The sequence below is a fragment of the Spodoptera frugiperda genome, chromosome 18 (assembly GCF_023101765.2).
Source record: "Spodoptera frugiperda isolate SF20-4 chromosome 18, AGI-APGP_CSIRO_Sfru_2.0, whole genome shotgun sequence".
NCBI lineage: Eukaryota > Metazoa > Arthropoda > Insecta > Lepidoptera > Noctuidae > Spodoptera > Spodoptera frugiperda.
Genome location: NC_064229.1, coordinates 6,848,868 through 6,866,304, shown reverse-complemented (window position 1 = coordinate 6,866,304; position 17,437 = coordinate 6,848,868). Strand labels below are relative to the sequence as shown.

The 17,437-nt window shown below is 38.3% G+C and overlaps 1 protein-coding gene across 2 annotated transcripts in view; it reads right to left on the bottom strand.

Moving 5' to 3' along the window:
* The window catches only part of LOC118277822 (HEAT repeat-containing protein 5B), a 33,711-nt gene that overhangs the window by 14,529 nt on the left and 1,745 nt on the right, over window positions 1-17,437 (bottom strand). For both annotated transcript variants that reach the window (XM_050700384.1, XM_050700386.1), the window contains exons 3-23: window positions 17,133-17,344; window positions 14,162-14,309; window positions 12,115-12,332; window positions 11,888-11,985; window positions 11,587-11,747; window positions 9,583-9,716; window positions 9,002-9,152; window positions 8,445-8,576; window positions 7,789-7,939; window positions 7,006-7,194; window positions 6,528-6,646; window positions 6,024-6,160; window positions 5,610-5,797; window positions 5,374-5,468; window positions 4,777-4,937; window positions 4,123-4,297; window positions 3,316-3,582; window positions 2,697-2,886; window positions 1,366-1,526; window positions 658-796; window positions 135-317 (exon numbers count right to left, since the gene is read on the bottom strand). In XM_050700384.1, the coding sequence (XP_050556341.1) occupies window positions 135-317; window positions 658-796; window positions 1,366-1,526; window positions 2,697-2,886; window positions 3,316-3,582; window positions 4,123-4,297; window positions 4,777-4,937; window positions 5,374-5,468; window positions 5,610-5,797; window positions 6,024-6,160; window positions 6,528-6,646; window positions 7,006-7,194; window positions 7,789-7,939; window positions 8,445-8,576; window positions 9,002-9,152; window positions 9,583-9,716; window positions 11,587-11,747; window positions 11,888-11,985; window positions 12,115-12,332; window positions 14,162-14,309; window positions 17,133-17,344 (3,409 nt within the window). The remainder of the gene's footprint in view (window positions 1-134; window positions 318-657; window positions 797-1,365; window positions 1,527-2,696; window positions 2,887-3,315; window positions 3,583-4,122; window positions 4,298-4,776; window positions 4,938-5,373; window positions 5,469-5,609; window positions 5,798-6,023; window positions 6,161-6,527; window positions 6,647-7,005; window positions 7,195-7,788; window positions 7,940-8,444; window positions 8,577-9,001; window positions 9,153-9,582; window positions 9,717-11,586; window positions 11,748-11,887; window positions 11,986-12,114; window positions 12,333-14,161; window positions 14,310-17,132; window positions 17,345-17,437) is intronic.

Here is a 17,437-nt window from a genome sequence, read left to right as displayed (position 1 = left end):
AATTTCAGATCATCAGCAAGCTTTTAAATAACATCTCTAAGGTTATTTTAATGATGCTTATACATACATAGATCATGTTAAATCATGCTACTAGATTCTTATACATTCAACTAGTAGTTTAATAATTTCCTTACCTAATCTAATAGTAAGCACTCTCTTAGCGAGTACAAGCCAGTCTTTGACGCTGCGATGCGTGGCGGCGGCCAGCAGGCAGCACGTCAAGGTATCCCTCGCGTACGACAACGCCGTGGGATCGCGCTCACTGTCCAAAAACGCGAACAAAGCGCCAGGCAGACCCGTCTCTGTGATTACTACACCTGTAATTTGAAATTTGTTGTTTTGTTATATAGAAAATGGTTGCGCAAGTTAGCGCATTGTTTGCGCAACATATCTACAATCTATTTTTATGTTTGTTGTTTACCATAATCTCCATATTTGGAAAGTGGTGGAGATGGCAGTTTATTAAACTATAGTTTCGTAAAACCAATTTACTGATTAGGTTTGTCAAAGAACGCTGCTGTCTGATCTATCTCTGTCTGCTAATTTCCCAATTAAATAAATGTAGTCCTTTAGTCAACTCTTACGACACCTACGCTAACGGCGTAAAGTACCATACGTCTATATATTATGTATATTTAATATATAGATAAAACGTACCACAATAAGGCCTAGCAGGCACATGGTCCTTGGCCATAAGCGCGTACTTGCATACTTCGGCAGCTTCCTTCTGCGACAGCTGACGCAGGCAGCAGAGGGCGGCGCGACGGACTGTCAGGTCTGAGCTTGAGAGGTCACGCTGGAATAAAACAGATGTGATTATGGTTCTACTTTTAATTATAGCCAGTTTTCTGTTATTCGTATGACGAAAAAACACAGACACTTCTCCCGTCTAAGGATTCTGTTGAATTTATAATTACGAGTTTGCGAAACGTTGCGTAATAATTGATCATCAAAACACGACACTAATTAGAGGTTTTTCTATAACCTGGCAAGCGAGTTGGATATTGTAGTTTATAAGTCAAACTTAAACTCAAAGTTAAAGCATTATTAGGTACTTTTAAAAAGTAATAAATAAATAGTATATCAGTCTGTCCGTCAGTGAAGCTAAGTTCAAGTTTATCAGAGGCTACCCAGCCTCTGTTTAGTAACTTAGCCTGCTCTTACGATACCCGCACAGGTATAAAAAAGTAAGGAATATTCTACTCGGTCATCATTATACTATATTTGTAAATTATAATGAGGCGTTAGTTACACATTAGACGCCATGTCGGACAACATTGTCCGATACTAGTGGAGGAATAGCCTTTAACAGTTTTTTGTTGGCAGTGAAAGGCTTAAAGCAGGTTAGTAGAGGTGTGTACGTACGCAGAGTTGCGGCACGAGCGTGTGCAGGTTGATGTGGTCGGGCGCGAACATCTGCAGCTGCTGCAGGCAGCCCGTGGCCTCGGCCCGCGCGCCCCCGCCGCCCCCGCCGCCGCACTCGCACAGCGCCACGCACGCGCACACGAACCGGCCCACCGCCACCACTGGGGGGATAAAGGGATGTTAAATAATATTAGTCCCAAAAAATACTTAAACACTTTTTAAAAATGTCACTACTCCTATGTCCTATGAAGACACTATACCTTCTGCGCTATAACAAGGTGCGGCTGACAGATGCCAGTATGACGTTGACGTCTCTCTTTAGGGATGGACATTAAAAAAAACTTTTTTTATCGCTATCGATTCTCGCAGCATACATTTAATTCTCTTTAATTTTTTTATTAAATGTGTGTGTTATTTAGTTGTGCAGTCTAACTACGTGTATATACTTGTCAAAATAAATATTTTATGTCCGAGCCCTGAGGTGTTTCAGAGTTTCAGTTTTAAAGAACCGTGAAGAAAACAAGCGTATATTAGTTTGTATATGTTAGATTAAGTACCACCACGCATTATCAATGGCGCCGGAAATATCTAGAAAAATGCCTACTACATATTTCTGCTCAGATGTCACTGTGGTTTGGGCAGAGAGAGCCGCGTCTACAGTGGATTTACCCACATAATTAAAGGTTTTTTAAGAATGATAATGGAACGACGCACGATTTTCGTTTTTTACTCTAAAAAAACATCGACTACCTATCCATCGTAGCCGTACATCCCATCACTAAACACGACTATGGCTTTACGTTATACGCATAACACTTTACTTTATTTTTCATTTTATTAGATTTTAATTGAATACTAGAACATTCCGGTTGGGTTTAATTTAATTAACTACGCATCCGAATGATTTAACATAATACGAATGTGATACAGCCAAAATATTAAGGCATAATTTTTAAATCGCAGCAACTTTCAAGAGTGATACGAAACGTTACTGAATCTGTCAGCCGCACCTTGTTACAGCGCATAAGGTATAGTCCCATGAAAGTGTTTTACGTAAAGAGAACTAGTACTAAGCCCTCTACTTCTTCGTACTAAACTCGTAAGATGGGTACAGTTGCAAATTTAGATAATCGAAAACCTAATAAATAAAACTTTGACATAACCAGGATAAAACTCGAAATACCTCTTAATATAAAATAGTTTTAACTTATTGACTGGCGAAAGAAAACTTTAAATGACAAATTCTGAACAAAAAAATCGATCAAAACGATACAACTGCACGATGCACTTGGATTAAGCCCATAAATCGTTCATCTTTATAATCTTCTTACCTTGCAACTCCGGTCCAACAACGGTAATCAAAGCAGACAGCAATCTGCCGATACTTCTGTGAAGATCTTCTTGGAAAGGCGGTGCACTGAATAGTAGTTTCAGTGCCAGGTTCAAGGTGGACTCTACGTGGCCACGGAACATAGGACCTGAAGCGTCTGCTAGCACGGAGAGAGCGTGAAGAGACCATACCTGGAGAAATAGTGTGATATAAGTGTTGGGACATTTTACGCAATAAGTTTAGGTTTGCGCAAACAGTGTATCTTTTGCGCAAGTCTGATTTTAATATTTTTCCTTTATTTTTGTTTGGACTTGCAATGAATTAGTAGGAAACAAAATTCAAGAATATTTTCCGCACCCGGGAATCGAACCAGAGACATTTAGAAAATTAATATATATATATTTTTATTAAGGATAACAAACAGTATATTATATTAAAGATAACACATTAATAAAATAGTAAAATAATAGATTTTACGAATACACTACTCACAACGTTGTCACAGATTACCATAGACATACTTAGCAATCTGAATCATTTTATGAATATTATATTCATTATTTTTCAAATACTCGGCTATATATGAAGGAACGAAGACAAAATAATAAGAAACAACTCACTTGCAACTCAACAGCAGCTGTATCTTGCGCTAAGGCCCTAAGTACAGGCAGCGCTGCAGCGCTTGACGTAGCGCCTCTAGCACGTTGTACCGCCCCGACAGCCGCTGCAGCCGCTGCACGGACGGACCGGTTCACCGCTGTACGCGCTAAAGCGATCACTTTCTCCGACAACGCTTGGCTTTCCGCTTCAGTAATACAGCCACATAGTCGGCCGGCGCATGACGCGGCCGCCGCGCGGACTGTCGCGCTGTTTGCTGATAAACCGTTCTGTAAAGAAGGATAATGTTAAATATGATAAATTCATAAAGAAAGGTTCATCATCAAATAAGCTCGGTGGTGTCATAATCTTTATATATATAATTCTTCTGTAAGTGTGTATGTCACTGAACTGCTCTTAAACGACTGGACCGATTTTGATGAAATTTTTTGTGTGTGTTCAAGGGGATCTGAGAATGGTTTAGATTCATAATTTTGTCCGCTGAACAATGTCTTTTTAATAAATTTTTAATTTATTAGTAGTTGTTGATTTTGGAATGTTTTACATTGGATCCGACAAATTTTCAAATTAAAGACGTGTAGACAGGACAACGTCCGTCGGGTCCGCTAGTATTATATAATCGTTTAATCAACAAATAATTGCTAAGTTTCACGATGATACAAAAATTTGATGTTTATGGAATAATTACTTTGCTCTTCCAGCTCAGACACAAATATAAATGAGCAGAAAAGTTTGCGCAACGCTTGCACAACTTTTGCGCAGACCTTACCAGACCAATAGGATTAAAAAAATGAATATAATATACTCACAATAACTAATTCAGTAGCAATATTCTTAACGGCCTCCTGTCCTAGCGAGCTCTTGAGTTCGGCTAAGGTCCTGAGCGCGAGCAACAGCGCCGTGTACACGTTGATCTGTATCGCTTCCTGCCGGGCGCCCTTCGACATTTTGATACATTCCGCAAAATGCTCCAGCATTTGTTGCCTGTGGGACAAACACCGGTAAATTGAGATATTGTTTAAACAGTTAACAGGCGTGCTTAAATGAACAAATACCTTTTTTTAAAAAAAACAACGTTTCCCACACTAGGGTTTTCTTCTGTGGGTGCGTTTATAAACATACAAGCTCACATACATATCATACCCAGACACGAAACAACAATTTGTGGATCACGCAAAGAGTTGCGCCGTGCACTAATCCGTTATGTGCAGTCGACTGTTGCAACGCTTTGTAAATCCGGATCTACGATAGCGACGAGTCAAAAAAACTATCAAAATAATAAAAATCGATAGACTTTAGAAATGCGACTGTCTTCTTATTCATCATTATGCTATGTTGACCTATAAAGCTCCTCTACATAAAAGAAGATTGCCACAAATACTGGGTTTATACAATATTCAGGTTTATCACAGTGTGCTTAACCCCGTCAATCGTCTTTTTTAATTTTTTACTCTAATACTTACCGATGTTTATTAGCAGCCCTGGAGAATATCTGCGGGAACAGCAGCACGGAGGCGTCGATGACGGCCACCCCCAGCGGCTGCGCGCCCGTGGCCCCGCGGTACAGGCAGCACGGGTCGTGCTCCAGGGCGCCCGACCCGCTCGCGCTCAGGGGGGACATTAGCTGGGGGGAGCAAATTAAAGAAATTTATTACAACATCAGCCTATGTAGTTTTTATCCTATAGGTACTAAAAATACACTAAGATTTTTAGTTTTAATTCAGCTTATACTGTATAAGCGGAATTTAAACTAAAAATCTTGTAGCGTGTAGCATGAAGATTCTATTCTATATATTTTATTCTATACTATCTACAATGTGTGAGATGCGTCGTAGACGTGCAAAAAGTTTGCTACGAGCAAGACCATGTATTGAGCTTGTTCGTTGCGCGCCCGTAATGTATTCGTTACGCATTCGTTCTACATTGCAGGCGCTCGCAACCCACTAGTATGATAAGGCCCACAGAGATGATAATCAACATTATTGACGTGCTACTAGAGTTCTCTAAAGCAACCCACGACTTACTATAAACCCTTACAAAACCGTTCATATGCTACCTACCTGATCCTCAATTTCGGCATGATCCGTGTCATAAATCCATCCTTCTTCACCCAACAGTATGGTGTCTCGTGGATGCATTGCGTTTCGAAGAGTACCTGTAAACAAAAAGAAAAATATGATTAACACATCATACTTCGTACTTATACTTCGATTCGGTCGAAGAGAAAATCGGGAAGCTACTTTTTAAGAAAGTAGATATATCAGATTTCCATAAATGTAAATTTGTCATTACTTACCAGTAGCAACATTAGCTCCACTAGGATCAGCGGAGCCGGCCAGCTCAGCAGCCAGCAGCCTCAGTAAGGGGGCCGGAGGGGGGGAGCCTCCCCCTCCTAATGCATAGCACGCCTGGTACACTCGCAGACGGAGTAACGCGGCTGGGGCCTTTAGCGCACCGCCATACGAACGTACCACTGTGCTTACGCTGAAAGCAGAGTTGTAGATTAATATTGTTTCTAAAATAATATTAATAATGTTTCTAAATTAATATTGTTTCTAAATCCCTGCTAGGTAATATTTCGTTATAACGCTTTTCACACAAACCGTCCAATATATCCTCGATCTTCGTTTCCTTCACTTTCATCCATCTATATTGAATTCATAGTTTTGTACCTCCTATCAAGGTTTAATGAAGTAAAACAAGCACTTACTTGGTAAGAACAGCGATAGCGCCATCTATCGGTTGTGTGAGACGTTTGGCTGTATCATCATTGTGGACTAGCGATGGACAATGAATCAGCAGGCTATGTAATGCTGATAGGGCTCCGGCACGACCTTCCAATGTAACCTATAATAAAAATAATACTTGATGAACTGTTTCAATCGAAAACATGCTATTTTTTGTATGATTTAAAGGCGATTGTTTTTTACAGTCATTTTACACAATCAAAAGGTAATCTTGTTTGTTTTACAATTCTTCATATATCAACAAAAAACTCATGTCGTTAACGAACCAGCTTTAAAAATAATACAAGAATCCTACACTGTTAGACCCTCCCCCTCCCTCCCTCTATAACTCCCTGGCCTCTCAACCCTTCTATTACACCCTAACGCTTTAGCCCCCCCCTCCCTATTACATTACCCCTTACCCCCTTTGTCACGAAACTCAAAATGTCATTTACAATAGAACGGTAGATTGGTATTGGTAAACTTACCTGCCAAGTAAAAGCATCACCTCTGGACTTCTCAGATTCTAATTCTTTAGCGGAGCGTGGGAAGCTGTTGCGCCATAGTAGTAACATCCTGGGTAACAAACCACGGACGACTGGCACTCCTAGGGCATAATGTTTTTGTCAAATACTTGAAATATTAACAAAAGACAAACACATTTCCATTTGTAAACTTTGTTTGTACTCGTACATAAAAACGTCTACGCGCGCGCGTTTTCATTAGCGTCAATTAATTTTGTTCTCCAAGGGACCTACCCTATCTTTACACTGAAATTTCTCTAAATTCCTTCAGCAATTTAGGTGTTAAAGCGCAACGAGAACGAGAACACATATTAATTAAATTAAGCATAAATAATTGAGATTAATATTTTTTTTAATTCTAACTCTACACATCAATTACGCTCCTAATCAACCTATGACTACAACAATCAAAAAAATATCCTATTTGTTATTGTTAACTTACCCAGCGTACAAATAGCTCCGACAATGAGCCAGCCGGCGTTAGTCCTGGCAGCAGTGAGGCGACTGCTCTGTCCCGCCGACCGCAGCAGTTGTTCCGCGGCGTTGAACGCCACCTTGCCTCGCCCGTGGGGGATGCCTAGCGGGGACAGACGCACTGCGCCGAGAATAGCCGCTAGGGCTGCTGAGTACCCTGGAACATTAATGGAGGAATATTCAGAAATAGATTTAAGGAATATTTCTTAAGGCAGAAGTATATTTCGGAAGGCATTTGAAGAAATATGAAGAAAGGTTGTAAGATAGAAGTAGATAAAGTTACATTATTTTTCTTACAACTGTTTTAAGCTGGCAAGGATCGTTGATCGATTTCAGTTTAATGCCTAAATGTAAAGTTTTGATGCCAAACTTGTCCGTCACATTTTGTTATGTGGCAGATAAAATATTGAATTGAAATTCATTCCAAAAATAAGTCTACAGAAAGATAATACAGAATAAAGTTTAATTAATACAGGGTAACGCAACTTTCAAGAAACAAAACGTGATGTTTGTTTTACAGATTTTAAATTATAGAAAATTCGCAAACCCAGCGAACTCTTTTTCGCCACCAATGTTAATTTTTTCATGAATTTTCTTTGCTATAAACCTCAGAGAGCCCGAGATCTTTCCAACGAATGCAAAACCGTGGAAATCAGTTCATGCGTTCTGGAGTTATAGCGTCAGGAAGGAAACCCCGACTTATTTTTATATTATAAATTAGCCTTATACTATTAAGGAAGAGAATAGTTACCGGAGATATGGTGCGGGGTGGGGCGGGCGGCGTCGAGCGCGTCGACGCAGCGGTCGAGCAGCGGCGTGATCTGCGCCGGCAGCGCCACGCACACGCAGCGCACGCACCACGCCGCCGCCAGCCGCGCCGCCACGCACGGGTGCGACAGGACCTGCCATACAACAGGATACGTGGTTAACACGTCATTTTCTTACAGAATAAAATAAGAGGTTTTTTTGTTAGTACGTTTTTAACCATCCCTAAATCACTAAGAATCCTGTTACTCCTAAAACTTAAACTAACTCTTTACTAGTACTATTAAGTGCCACTTATAGGTTAGTGAAAACCATGATTTCGGTAACTATGCGTTGACCCATTGTAAGTTAATGGTTCCTTAAAAGAGAAAGTTGTGAAAATATTGAAAGCACCACACTAAATAAAAAACAAAAAAACATTATTATGTTATTGGCTTACTCACGTGACTGTTTGACGAGGAACTCGACTAGTTTCAAGCCATGCTAGAGGCTCATATTCTTGAGCAGCATTACACGACAATCGTCGCGTCGTGTGTTACGGAATACCGCGTGAGTAAGCCTTTATTATGTCTCACGAAAGTTAAAATAAATTAATATTTTAAACCATAATCTGAAGAAAATAAGGTCTAATTTTCAACTTACAGTACAAATAGCGTCGATCATGTTGAGCGAGGTATCGGACACGAGGTTCTGTACTGACGTGCCGAGCTGTAGAGCCAACTCTCCAGCCTCCATCAACGCACAGACTAGCAGATGTTGGCTGAATAGTGTTTCCTGTCAAAAAACAATATAAATTATGTATTGGCGATAAACAAACACGTATACTCCACTATGTATTTTTAAATTTTGAGTTGTGTGTAAATTTTTGAGTTGTGTATATGTTAAACTCAGGGGTGGGCAAAAAATTATTGAGAATATCATAGCAGCTTAAAGTTGAAGTGATCTGTCCCCGATTCATCCATGTACACCAATAAACTGGTTAGTAGTCACTTATAACTGGCCGATCGAAAACTGATTGCTACATTAAAAATTTGCTACTTTATCCATACTTTAGAGCATAACACACGTTTTATATTCTTTAATTTTAGCTTGTTGCTTAGGACATTTTTCACAAGTCAGAATTAAAAAACGTATTCTATGCATCTGTACCTTATGTGCAAATAGCCTTATAGACCATAAACAATTGTAACAATCTATACCTGATTACAATCCTTGGCATTCTCTGGGTTGAAGTCGATGCTGTTCATCTGTTTGATGACAATCTGTATGATCTCGCGACACGCTGACGACTGAGCCTTCTCTCCCAGCATCTTACCAAGCGTGTTACGTAGTATGAAGTTTATGCATTTTCTGAGAACAAAAATATAACAATTTCTATAGAAAGTAGAAGTAGTAAATATAGTTTTTTTGTATATTTGTAGTGCCGCCTAACTTTATATTAGTAATTGCACACGCACAAATTATAACATTATTACACGAATTGGCGACCTGTACATCAATTTCTTTTTTCTTTTTCAATAAAAACGTTGCCCCTTACTAGGATTTTCTCTCGTGTCGTGGGAGCGTTTACAAACATACAAGTTCACATACACATGACACCCAGACCCGAAACAACAATTTGTGGATCACACAAAGAGTTGCTCCGTGTGGGAATAAAACCCACTACACGTTGCGTTGCCGATTGCCCAGCCACCGCACCAACCGTACAGTCAATAGTATTATTTTTTCGCCTACATTACTCCAATACAAAGAGTTTGCTAAATTACTTTAGGAAACTTACCTAGAATAAACAGCGTCGACATGTGAGCTCGCCGCCTTGGGATTAGCGACTAGATCCAACACGTGGTTGAGGAATGTCGTCATATTGCGCTCCAGCCACACTCCACCCATGTTCTGAACGAATATCACATACGCCTGGGGAGAGGACATAAAGGTTAGTATTCATATTCATTTATTTGCTTTCCACAATTGTATGTACATAGATGTTTTAGTCTTACAGATAAAAGTAACAAATCGTAGAGCCTGTTTGGGCACAGCAATTTTAAAGATACAAACTAAGGCTTAAAACTAAACATAACATTATATAAAACAATTATTATTTATCTTACGATTAGTTTAGGAACACATAACTATTTATAATTAATGAGATCTTAAAATATACTAGGTACTTAATTCTGACTACCCGTAACAATTGTCTAGGATGTTCACAAAGTGCAAATTATATTATATAATCCGATAGAAAAAAAAATGCACTTATTGTACTAGGTTCATTGTTATCTTACATTTTATAATATTTATTTATTTATAGTTTGTCAGATAAATATTCATTTATGTTGTAATATACTTTATTCAATAGAAATATTTTTAGTTTATTTATGAAGCTACTGTATTTACTTATATTCTTTATTTTTTCTGATAATTTATTGTATAATTTTATTGACATAACATAGGTACTAGAGGAATGCATTTTTAGTCTAGATGTAGGTAGGTTTAATCTATTTTTGTGTCTCAGAGAAATTTTATTTTGTATTTCTTGTCTTTTATTGTATAATTCTGGGTGGTTACGTACAAATTTACACATTTCAAAGATATATAGGCAGGGTAGTGTAAGAATTTTTAGTTCTTTGAAATGCGGTTTGCAACTATCAGTATCTTCGATGTTTACTAAAATCCTGATAAGTTTTGTCTGTATGGTGAATAATGTCGGCGCATCTGTGCTATTTCCCCATAAGATAACACCGTATTTAAACCATGCATAGCCATATGCGTAGTAAGTGACTAGTGCAGTTTTGAGATCTGTGGTTTTTTTGATCTCACGGAGTGCGTAGGAGAATTTGGACAATTTAGCTTTTAATTTATTGATGTGAGATTTCCAATTTATTTCTCTGTCTATATCTAAGCCCAGGAGGGTGAATTTACTAACTATTTCTAGTTTTGTGTTTTTAAAACTGTAGTCAATATTTATGGGTATTTTTTGGCGGGGATGGAAGGTTATTATTTTTGTTTTACTAAAGTTTATTTCAAGATTATGTTGTGTCATCCAACTTGTTGTAGAATTTAGTATAGAGTTTAATTTACTATTTAGATTTATATTATTTTCGCATGAGGCTAGTATGGATATGTCATCCGCAAATAAGACACAAGGCTCGTTTATATAATTAGGAAGGTCATTGATGTATACTAGAAATAGAAAACATCCTATAACGCTTCCTTGCGGTATTGAAGCATTTATTGGTATATTGTCAGACCGAAACAGCTCTATTTCATTAGATCTATGATTAAAGTATTCTATTTCCAATAGTAAGAAGGTACTAAGTCTCTTTGGCGACGCACATTGAAGTTTCAACGACACAGAAGATAGAAGTCAGATGATGCGCATAGACGATTGACAACACAAATCCTACATACCCCGTGTGAAGTTTACAAGCGAATAAACATGCATAGAACGTCCTAATAAAAAACTGTTGGGCAGAATTATTTGGCCAAGGCAGACCCACCTCGCCGGGTTAGTGAATTCTCCTTTTATTAGGGAACTTTACACACTGTACTCTAATTCACAATTACGTATCTACAATATTTAATTTCTTGAATAAAATCACTTCTATTACATGTAATCCATAACGTAACTAGAAAAATATAGGTGCTACTTTTAATATTTATATCTTTGCAGAATAATGTTATGATGATTGCAGTGCATAATCCTATGTTATAGAGCTTCAAGTGAGGATTAAACCCAACTCCTTATACTGAGCAATTGTAATTGTGTCTATATCACAATACTTACATGTGTCACACAAACTCTCACTTCCCGGTTGACTCCGGAACTGGACTTAATAATCTCTCCTTTAAGGAATGAAGTTCCTCCTCGTAGGAAAGCACCCATCAACAAGTTTAATGCTTCATCTAACGATACTACGTTCTTTGGTGGGTCTTTCTTTTGCTGAACTGTAAAGTGAAAAAATAGAATTGATTAAAAAATTTAGTTATAAAAAACAAACATTGCGCAAAAAAATTGCGCAGCATCTTGCGCAAAAAAATTGCGCAGCATCTTGCGCAAAGTCATGTCTTTGAGAATTGAAGATTACCTGATGGAGCACCAGTTTTCAACTTCGAATTCAAATTGGTCACTTCTCCAGCTTGTGTGATTGCTATTAGCGCGCCCAATAATTCAGCTATAGCGCATCTGTAATGAAAGCCCAGTTTTTTTAGTAACGAAAATGTCCACCAATTACACACACAAGTAGGTCCAACGTACAATTTTTACTTAGTAAAAGTTAATCAATTTAATTTTCCAATATAACCTCCGCTTTACCTCAAAGAATAATCACTAGACTGAGCAGCCCTTAAACAAGCAGCCGCTATGGCGTCTAAGTCCGCTGGTGTTAATCTCATCAACGGTAACAAATGTCGCAATGTATGGGCCGCGGCCGCTCGCACTGCGGTTGCCCTTTCCGACACTAGCGCCGCGCGGGCCGCACGGGACACTTCGCGAACTGCCGCCGGCGCAGCCGTGCCCATTCCCACACAGATCTGAAATTAAAATTAAAATAGAGATTTAAATGCTGATACATAATGTATATGGAGTTTAAATCTTAAATTATCTTTAGAAATAAATCTGTTCTACTAAGCGTAAAGGCTTAACAAATAAAAACAACTTTTGCTTTAGGGATATAACGAAGTAAAGATACTGATTACTCTTTTAATTAATAAGATATCCACCTAGTATATTTTAAAATATACTTTGGGACAATAACACTTATACTAACACTAGAAAATTCATCCTTCTGTAGCCCTAGTATGAATTTGCTTTAAGTTGAACGAAAACAAAACGAGAATGCGTTCGACGCTCTTATTGGTCGGTGCGAATAAACTAACCAATCAGAGCGCTGAACGCGTTTTCGTTTCAATCTCGTTAAACGTCAAACAAACACATACTAAGCCCTCTGACAGTCAATTAAGCAATCAGCGAGATCATAAAACACGCTATCAATTTGTTTACGATAAAATCAAAATCTTTAAGTTTGAAGTATCGTTTTCGCAGAACCTCTATTATATGTTTTCTTAGCAACACATGTTTGTTTTGTATACTAACAAGCCGTGTTGATAAACATTGCCCAGTCTCTAGTCGTATAAATTGTTTGTTTGAATTCAAACAAGTACCGACGCAACCTTGTTACTTGGTAGGAATTCCCATGACGGTGGAAATTCCTTCTTTAAGAACACTTTTGCTATGCAAGATAACCTTTAACTTTGGATAATCCAGCATTAGACTTTATTAGATACTAATATGTATACAGAACTAGCAAAGCCGGCGAACTCCGTTTCGCTACCAATATAAAATTTTGCCCAAATTTTCTTTGCTATAAACCTCACGGAGCCCGAGACCTTTCTAACGAATGCAAAACGATGGAAATCTGTTCGTGCGTACTGGAGTTTTAGCGTCAGGAAGGAAAACCCGACATATTTTTATATTATAGATTTATTATTTGAGATTAACGAATTTGACAATGATCTCCACATGAAAGAGCATGAGTATGAAACACATTTGATAAAAGTACAAACGTGGTGTGCTGAGTTCATTCACAAATACGATAAGAATAAGAAAAATATTTAATAAATCATTTTTAGGAACACTAAAGTAAGATTTATCTAAATAATTATATTCAACTCAAAGGTGACTGACTGACATAGTGATTTATCAACGCACAGCCCAAACCACTGGACGGATCGGGCTGAAATTTGGCATGTTTTGACGACCGTTTAAGAAAACATTTTAATCAATTTTACACCAACGGGATAAAATAAGGGATGAAACTTTATCAATTGTAAACCGATCGGGCATGCATTTTTTTTTGCATGCATAAAGGTACTATGGCGTAGGCATCCCCTAAGAAATGTTTTTTATGAATTCCATTAATAATAATGCAAATCTTAAAGCAAGCGATAAGGTACTTTGTAGTTAGTTAAGTTTACGTTTAGGTAGTATTCTCTGGTGTGGGTTAACCTAACACATATTAAAAACTGCGATAAGACTAGGTCGGGTGCGTAACTAAGGAGATAAAAACGAATTTGCATAATGTATTCAAGGAAGTAACTGTAGTTTACAAGCACTAACATTCATGTTCATGTGTAAAAGAAATGAAATAAAACATCGCACGCCTTTCAGACCTTCCAGTCTAGTATATAAAATTGATCCGTGCGGAATCGAACCCGCTATACGTTGCGCGGCGGCCAATTGCCCAGCCACCGTGCCAACCATGCAATCAAATGTATGTACCTAAACGTCTTCTTAGGTATACTGATACCAGTAAACTTGAAGGTAAAAAGAATATTCAACAAACAATTTTAATTAAACAAACCTTTTCAAGAGTATTCATAATTTCAAGTCTTGTCTGTGACTCGGCATTTTTCAATGACCTGACTAGGGTTGTCACCGTCTCCTCGTACGACCTTCCCATCATCCTGCCGAGTTTCTCGTACATACTTCCCAAGCAGCATATCGCAGCCCTGAAAGAAAATTAAATGTGTTAGTAACGTTTTTTTAGACGGATCCACGGTCCATGAACCGACACCAAAGTGCATTAATGGTTTTTTAAAGGGCTTTTTTTGAGGGGGGAAATCATCTAATGACTTCTCCCGCCTTGGACGAGGCGAGAGGGAGTGTCATACTCTTACTGACAAAAACCACCCCGTTCCTACTCTCGCTTTTTGAGCCGGAGTCCCGGTAACCCCGGTAAGTAGTTCGCAGCTCCGGCGATGGTTTCGAAAGGGCTGGGTCAAATATTCAATTCAATAATAGTTTTGCCCTACGGCATTACAGTTTTAAACACACTCAATATTGAATTTAATCTTTAAAATATTACTACAAAATATACAATTTCTTCAAAGGCCTATAATAATGGGATTATAAATATAATCTGTAATAAGCTCATTATAACTCGTGCTGCGCTTGTATCACGTAATGTAATAATATACATAGTTCAGTAGAGAAAACAGATGCTAACATACTAACAAGCTTACAGACGCGAGAACAAAAACAGTATGTTTTTTATGGTATAAGCTGGTAAACGAGCAGACGGATCACCTGATGGTAAGCAATCGCCGCCGCCGACACTAGAGGCATTACAAGTGCGTTGCCGGCCTTTGGTGGTTAGTAATTTAAGGGTTGTTGGGGAATCGGGGATTGCACAACGAAACACGACGCAAGCGTTGTTGTCAGTTTTCTGTGAGGCCGTGGTATCACTCCGGTCGAGCCGGTCATTCGTGCCGAAGCATATGGCTCCACCACACTTATAGTAATGTAGTACATACCTAGTTAGCGCATAGTTTTATCTTTACCATATTGAGACTACACAATGCATAGACAAACAAAAGTGTTCCAATTACAAATATGGAACGTGTTTAGGTCTAGTTTCTTTTTGGCTAGTGTTAGTTAGCACAAAAGGTGACGAGTTGTTGCCTAGTCGGTAGATGGTCGCGATTGGCAAACAAGAGGTCTCGAGTTTGATTCCCAACAATAGCACAGAGTCGGGCTGGGACTAGCTGGTGTAAATATCTCCCGATCGCTTTTGCAGTATGTGAGCAAACATTTCTGTTGTTCCTACAGGCTCTGAACCCGATAGGACAGCAGATCGACACAACCAGGGGTCAGACACAGGACCAACCGCTTTACGTGCTTTCCGAGATACGGGGGTTGAAACACCGCCGAACTTCCTAATCCCGGACTGAAAATGGTAATTTTATTCGGACTGACGCGGGAATTGAACTCGCGGCCGCGACATATATACAGCAGCTGGTCACCCAGCCACTGCTCCAACCGTGCAGTCAAATCGCACTAGGGTCACCAATCACCTATTACATAAGACTTCTAACTTAGTGGAATGTGGGTATTACATACAATACATATGTTCCTCTTTCTACCCCTCAGAGCGGCTGTAAGGCATAACGTTATACTATCTAATAAAACGTTTACAGCAACGAGTACATTTTTAATGTCTATCTAGTCTTGGTCACAGCCTCTATTTTTGCGTACAACACAAGCTCAAGAAAAGCCGATATTTTTAGCAGAGTGACCTACATGAATGAGTAAAAACTCTTAAGATATTTGCAGGTATGACACAACTCTTTTTGTAATAGAATAAGAAATAATTGCAGACCAGGTGTTGGCTAATGTGATTGGTGAACAAACTTGTCCAAGATATACTTACGATAAATTATAGACACTCTCCTAGAGTTCTGATAACTATGATATCATTTTTTAAGTATGATGAGCAGTTTTCTCCTTATTATCTATACCTAATAATCTGCCTCGTTAGCCGAGTCGTGGACTTGCGACTGATCGGGAAAGTATTGGTGGGTTTTGATTTTATATTTGGTTTTGAAAGTACAGTCTGTAATTGTGCCCAATCTATGACAATAGGCTCACCTCCCCCTTCCCTAATAACATGAGATTTATAACACAGATGGTGAAAAGCGGGTGTACATTGTACATTGGCATTACGTGTCGTAATGTGCACATCTGGCTAGCCCATCAGTATGGGGATAAAAGGCGTGACGATACGATACGATACCGAATAATCAAAATAGATGAGAAGACCTCTATTACGTAAATACACATTGCAGCTAGATGTCGTCTATACTAAACAAACACTTACTGCCATCAGAATCATTTAATGGTTACTTAACCCAGTCCTTAGTAACTATTTCTTCGTAAAGTAATCATTAAATGTCTCTGAGTACGGCAGTTAAACTTCAAGAGTTAAATATTATGGCAAACACACTTCACCTAGTTATTTCATAAGGATATTTACATCTATTGAAGTGACTTATATGACATCATGGTGCTTTGTTCACAAACTGAATAGGTGACCTTTTTATTTTGACATTTAGAAAATGTTAAATGAACTATGGCGCTAATAGTAGTGTCCCATGAGATTTAATGGGGACAGTGAGGGCATTTTTTATGTGTTTATAAAATATGTAACATAATACAAAGACTATAAGAAAAAGTTTGCTAGTACAAATCACATAAAATGTGTATTGTCTGTCATATTGTCAGCCAAATATTAATTTTTGAACCCCAATATAATAAACTCAAAGATTAAACAATAGTCTTAAATAAATGCAATACATGCTATGTCCAGGCTCAATTTTTATGAGATGAGAGTAAAGTAATGTATTAAAATTGACATTCAATTAGCATCTTGTTAAAATGTAGTACCACCATCAATCAGAAAAACTTTGCAATAACATTGAAACTCAATAATGCAGTCTATGCTTACAACGCACACATTAACACAGTATAAAAAATTGATAAAAATTATCACTTACAGTCTCGTCGGTAAATAAGATGGCGAATCATCTTTAACTTTGATGATGTCATTGCATTTGTTCACAGTATCGAACAGCAGGAATGTGTCTCCGACTGAGAAGAGAGTAGCCAAGTTCCTGGCTAGCAACCTCCTTGCTGGTCCACCAAGGTTCTCACGTAAGAGGTTCACTAACTGAGCCACTAGCTTTTGCTGGCAGCTTTTTATGTCAGACTGAGGAAAGAAAAATTTATTATAATGAGGTACATACAAGCAGGTTCATTCATGTTATTAATATGGCTTAATAGGATGCATTAACCACTTGTA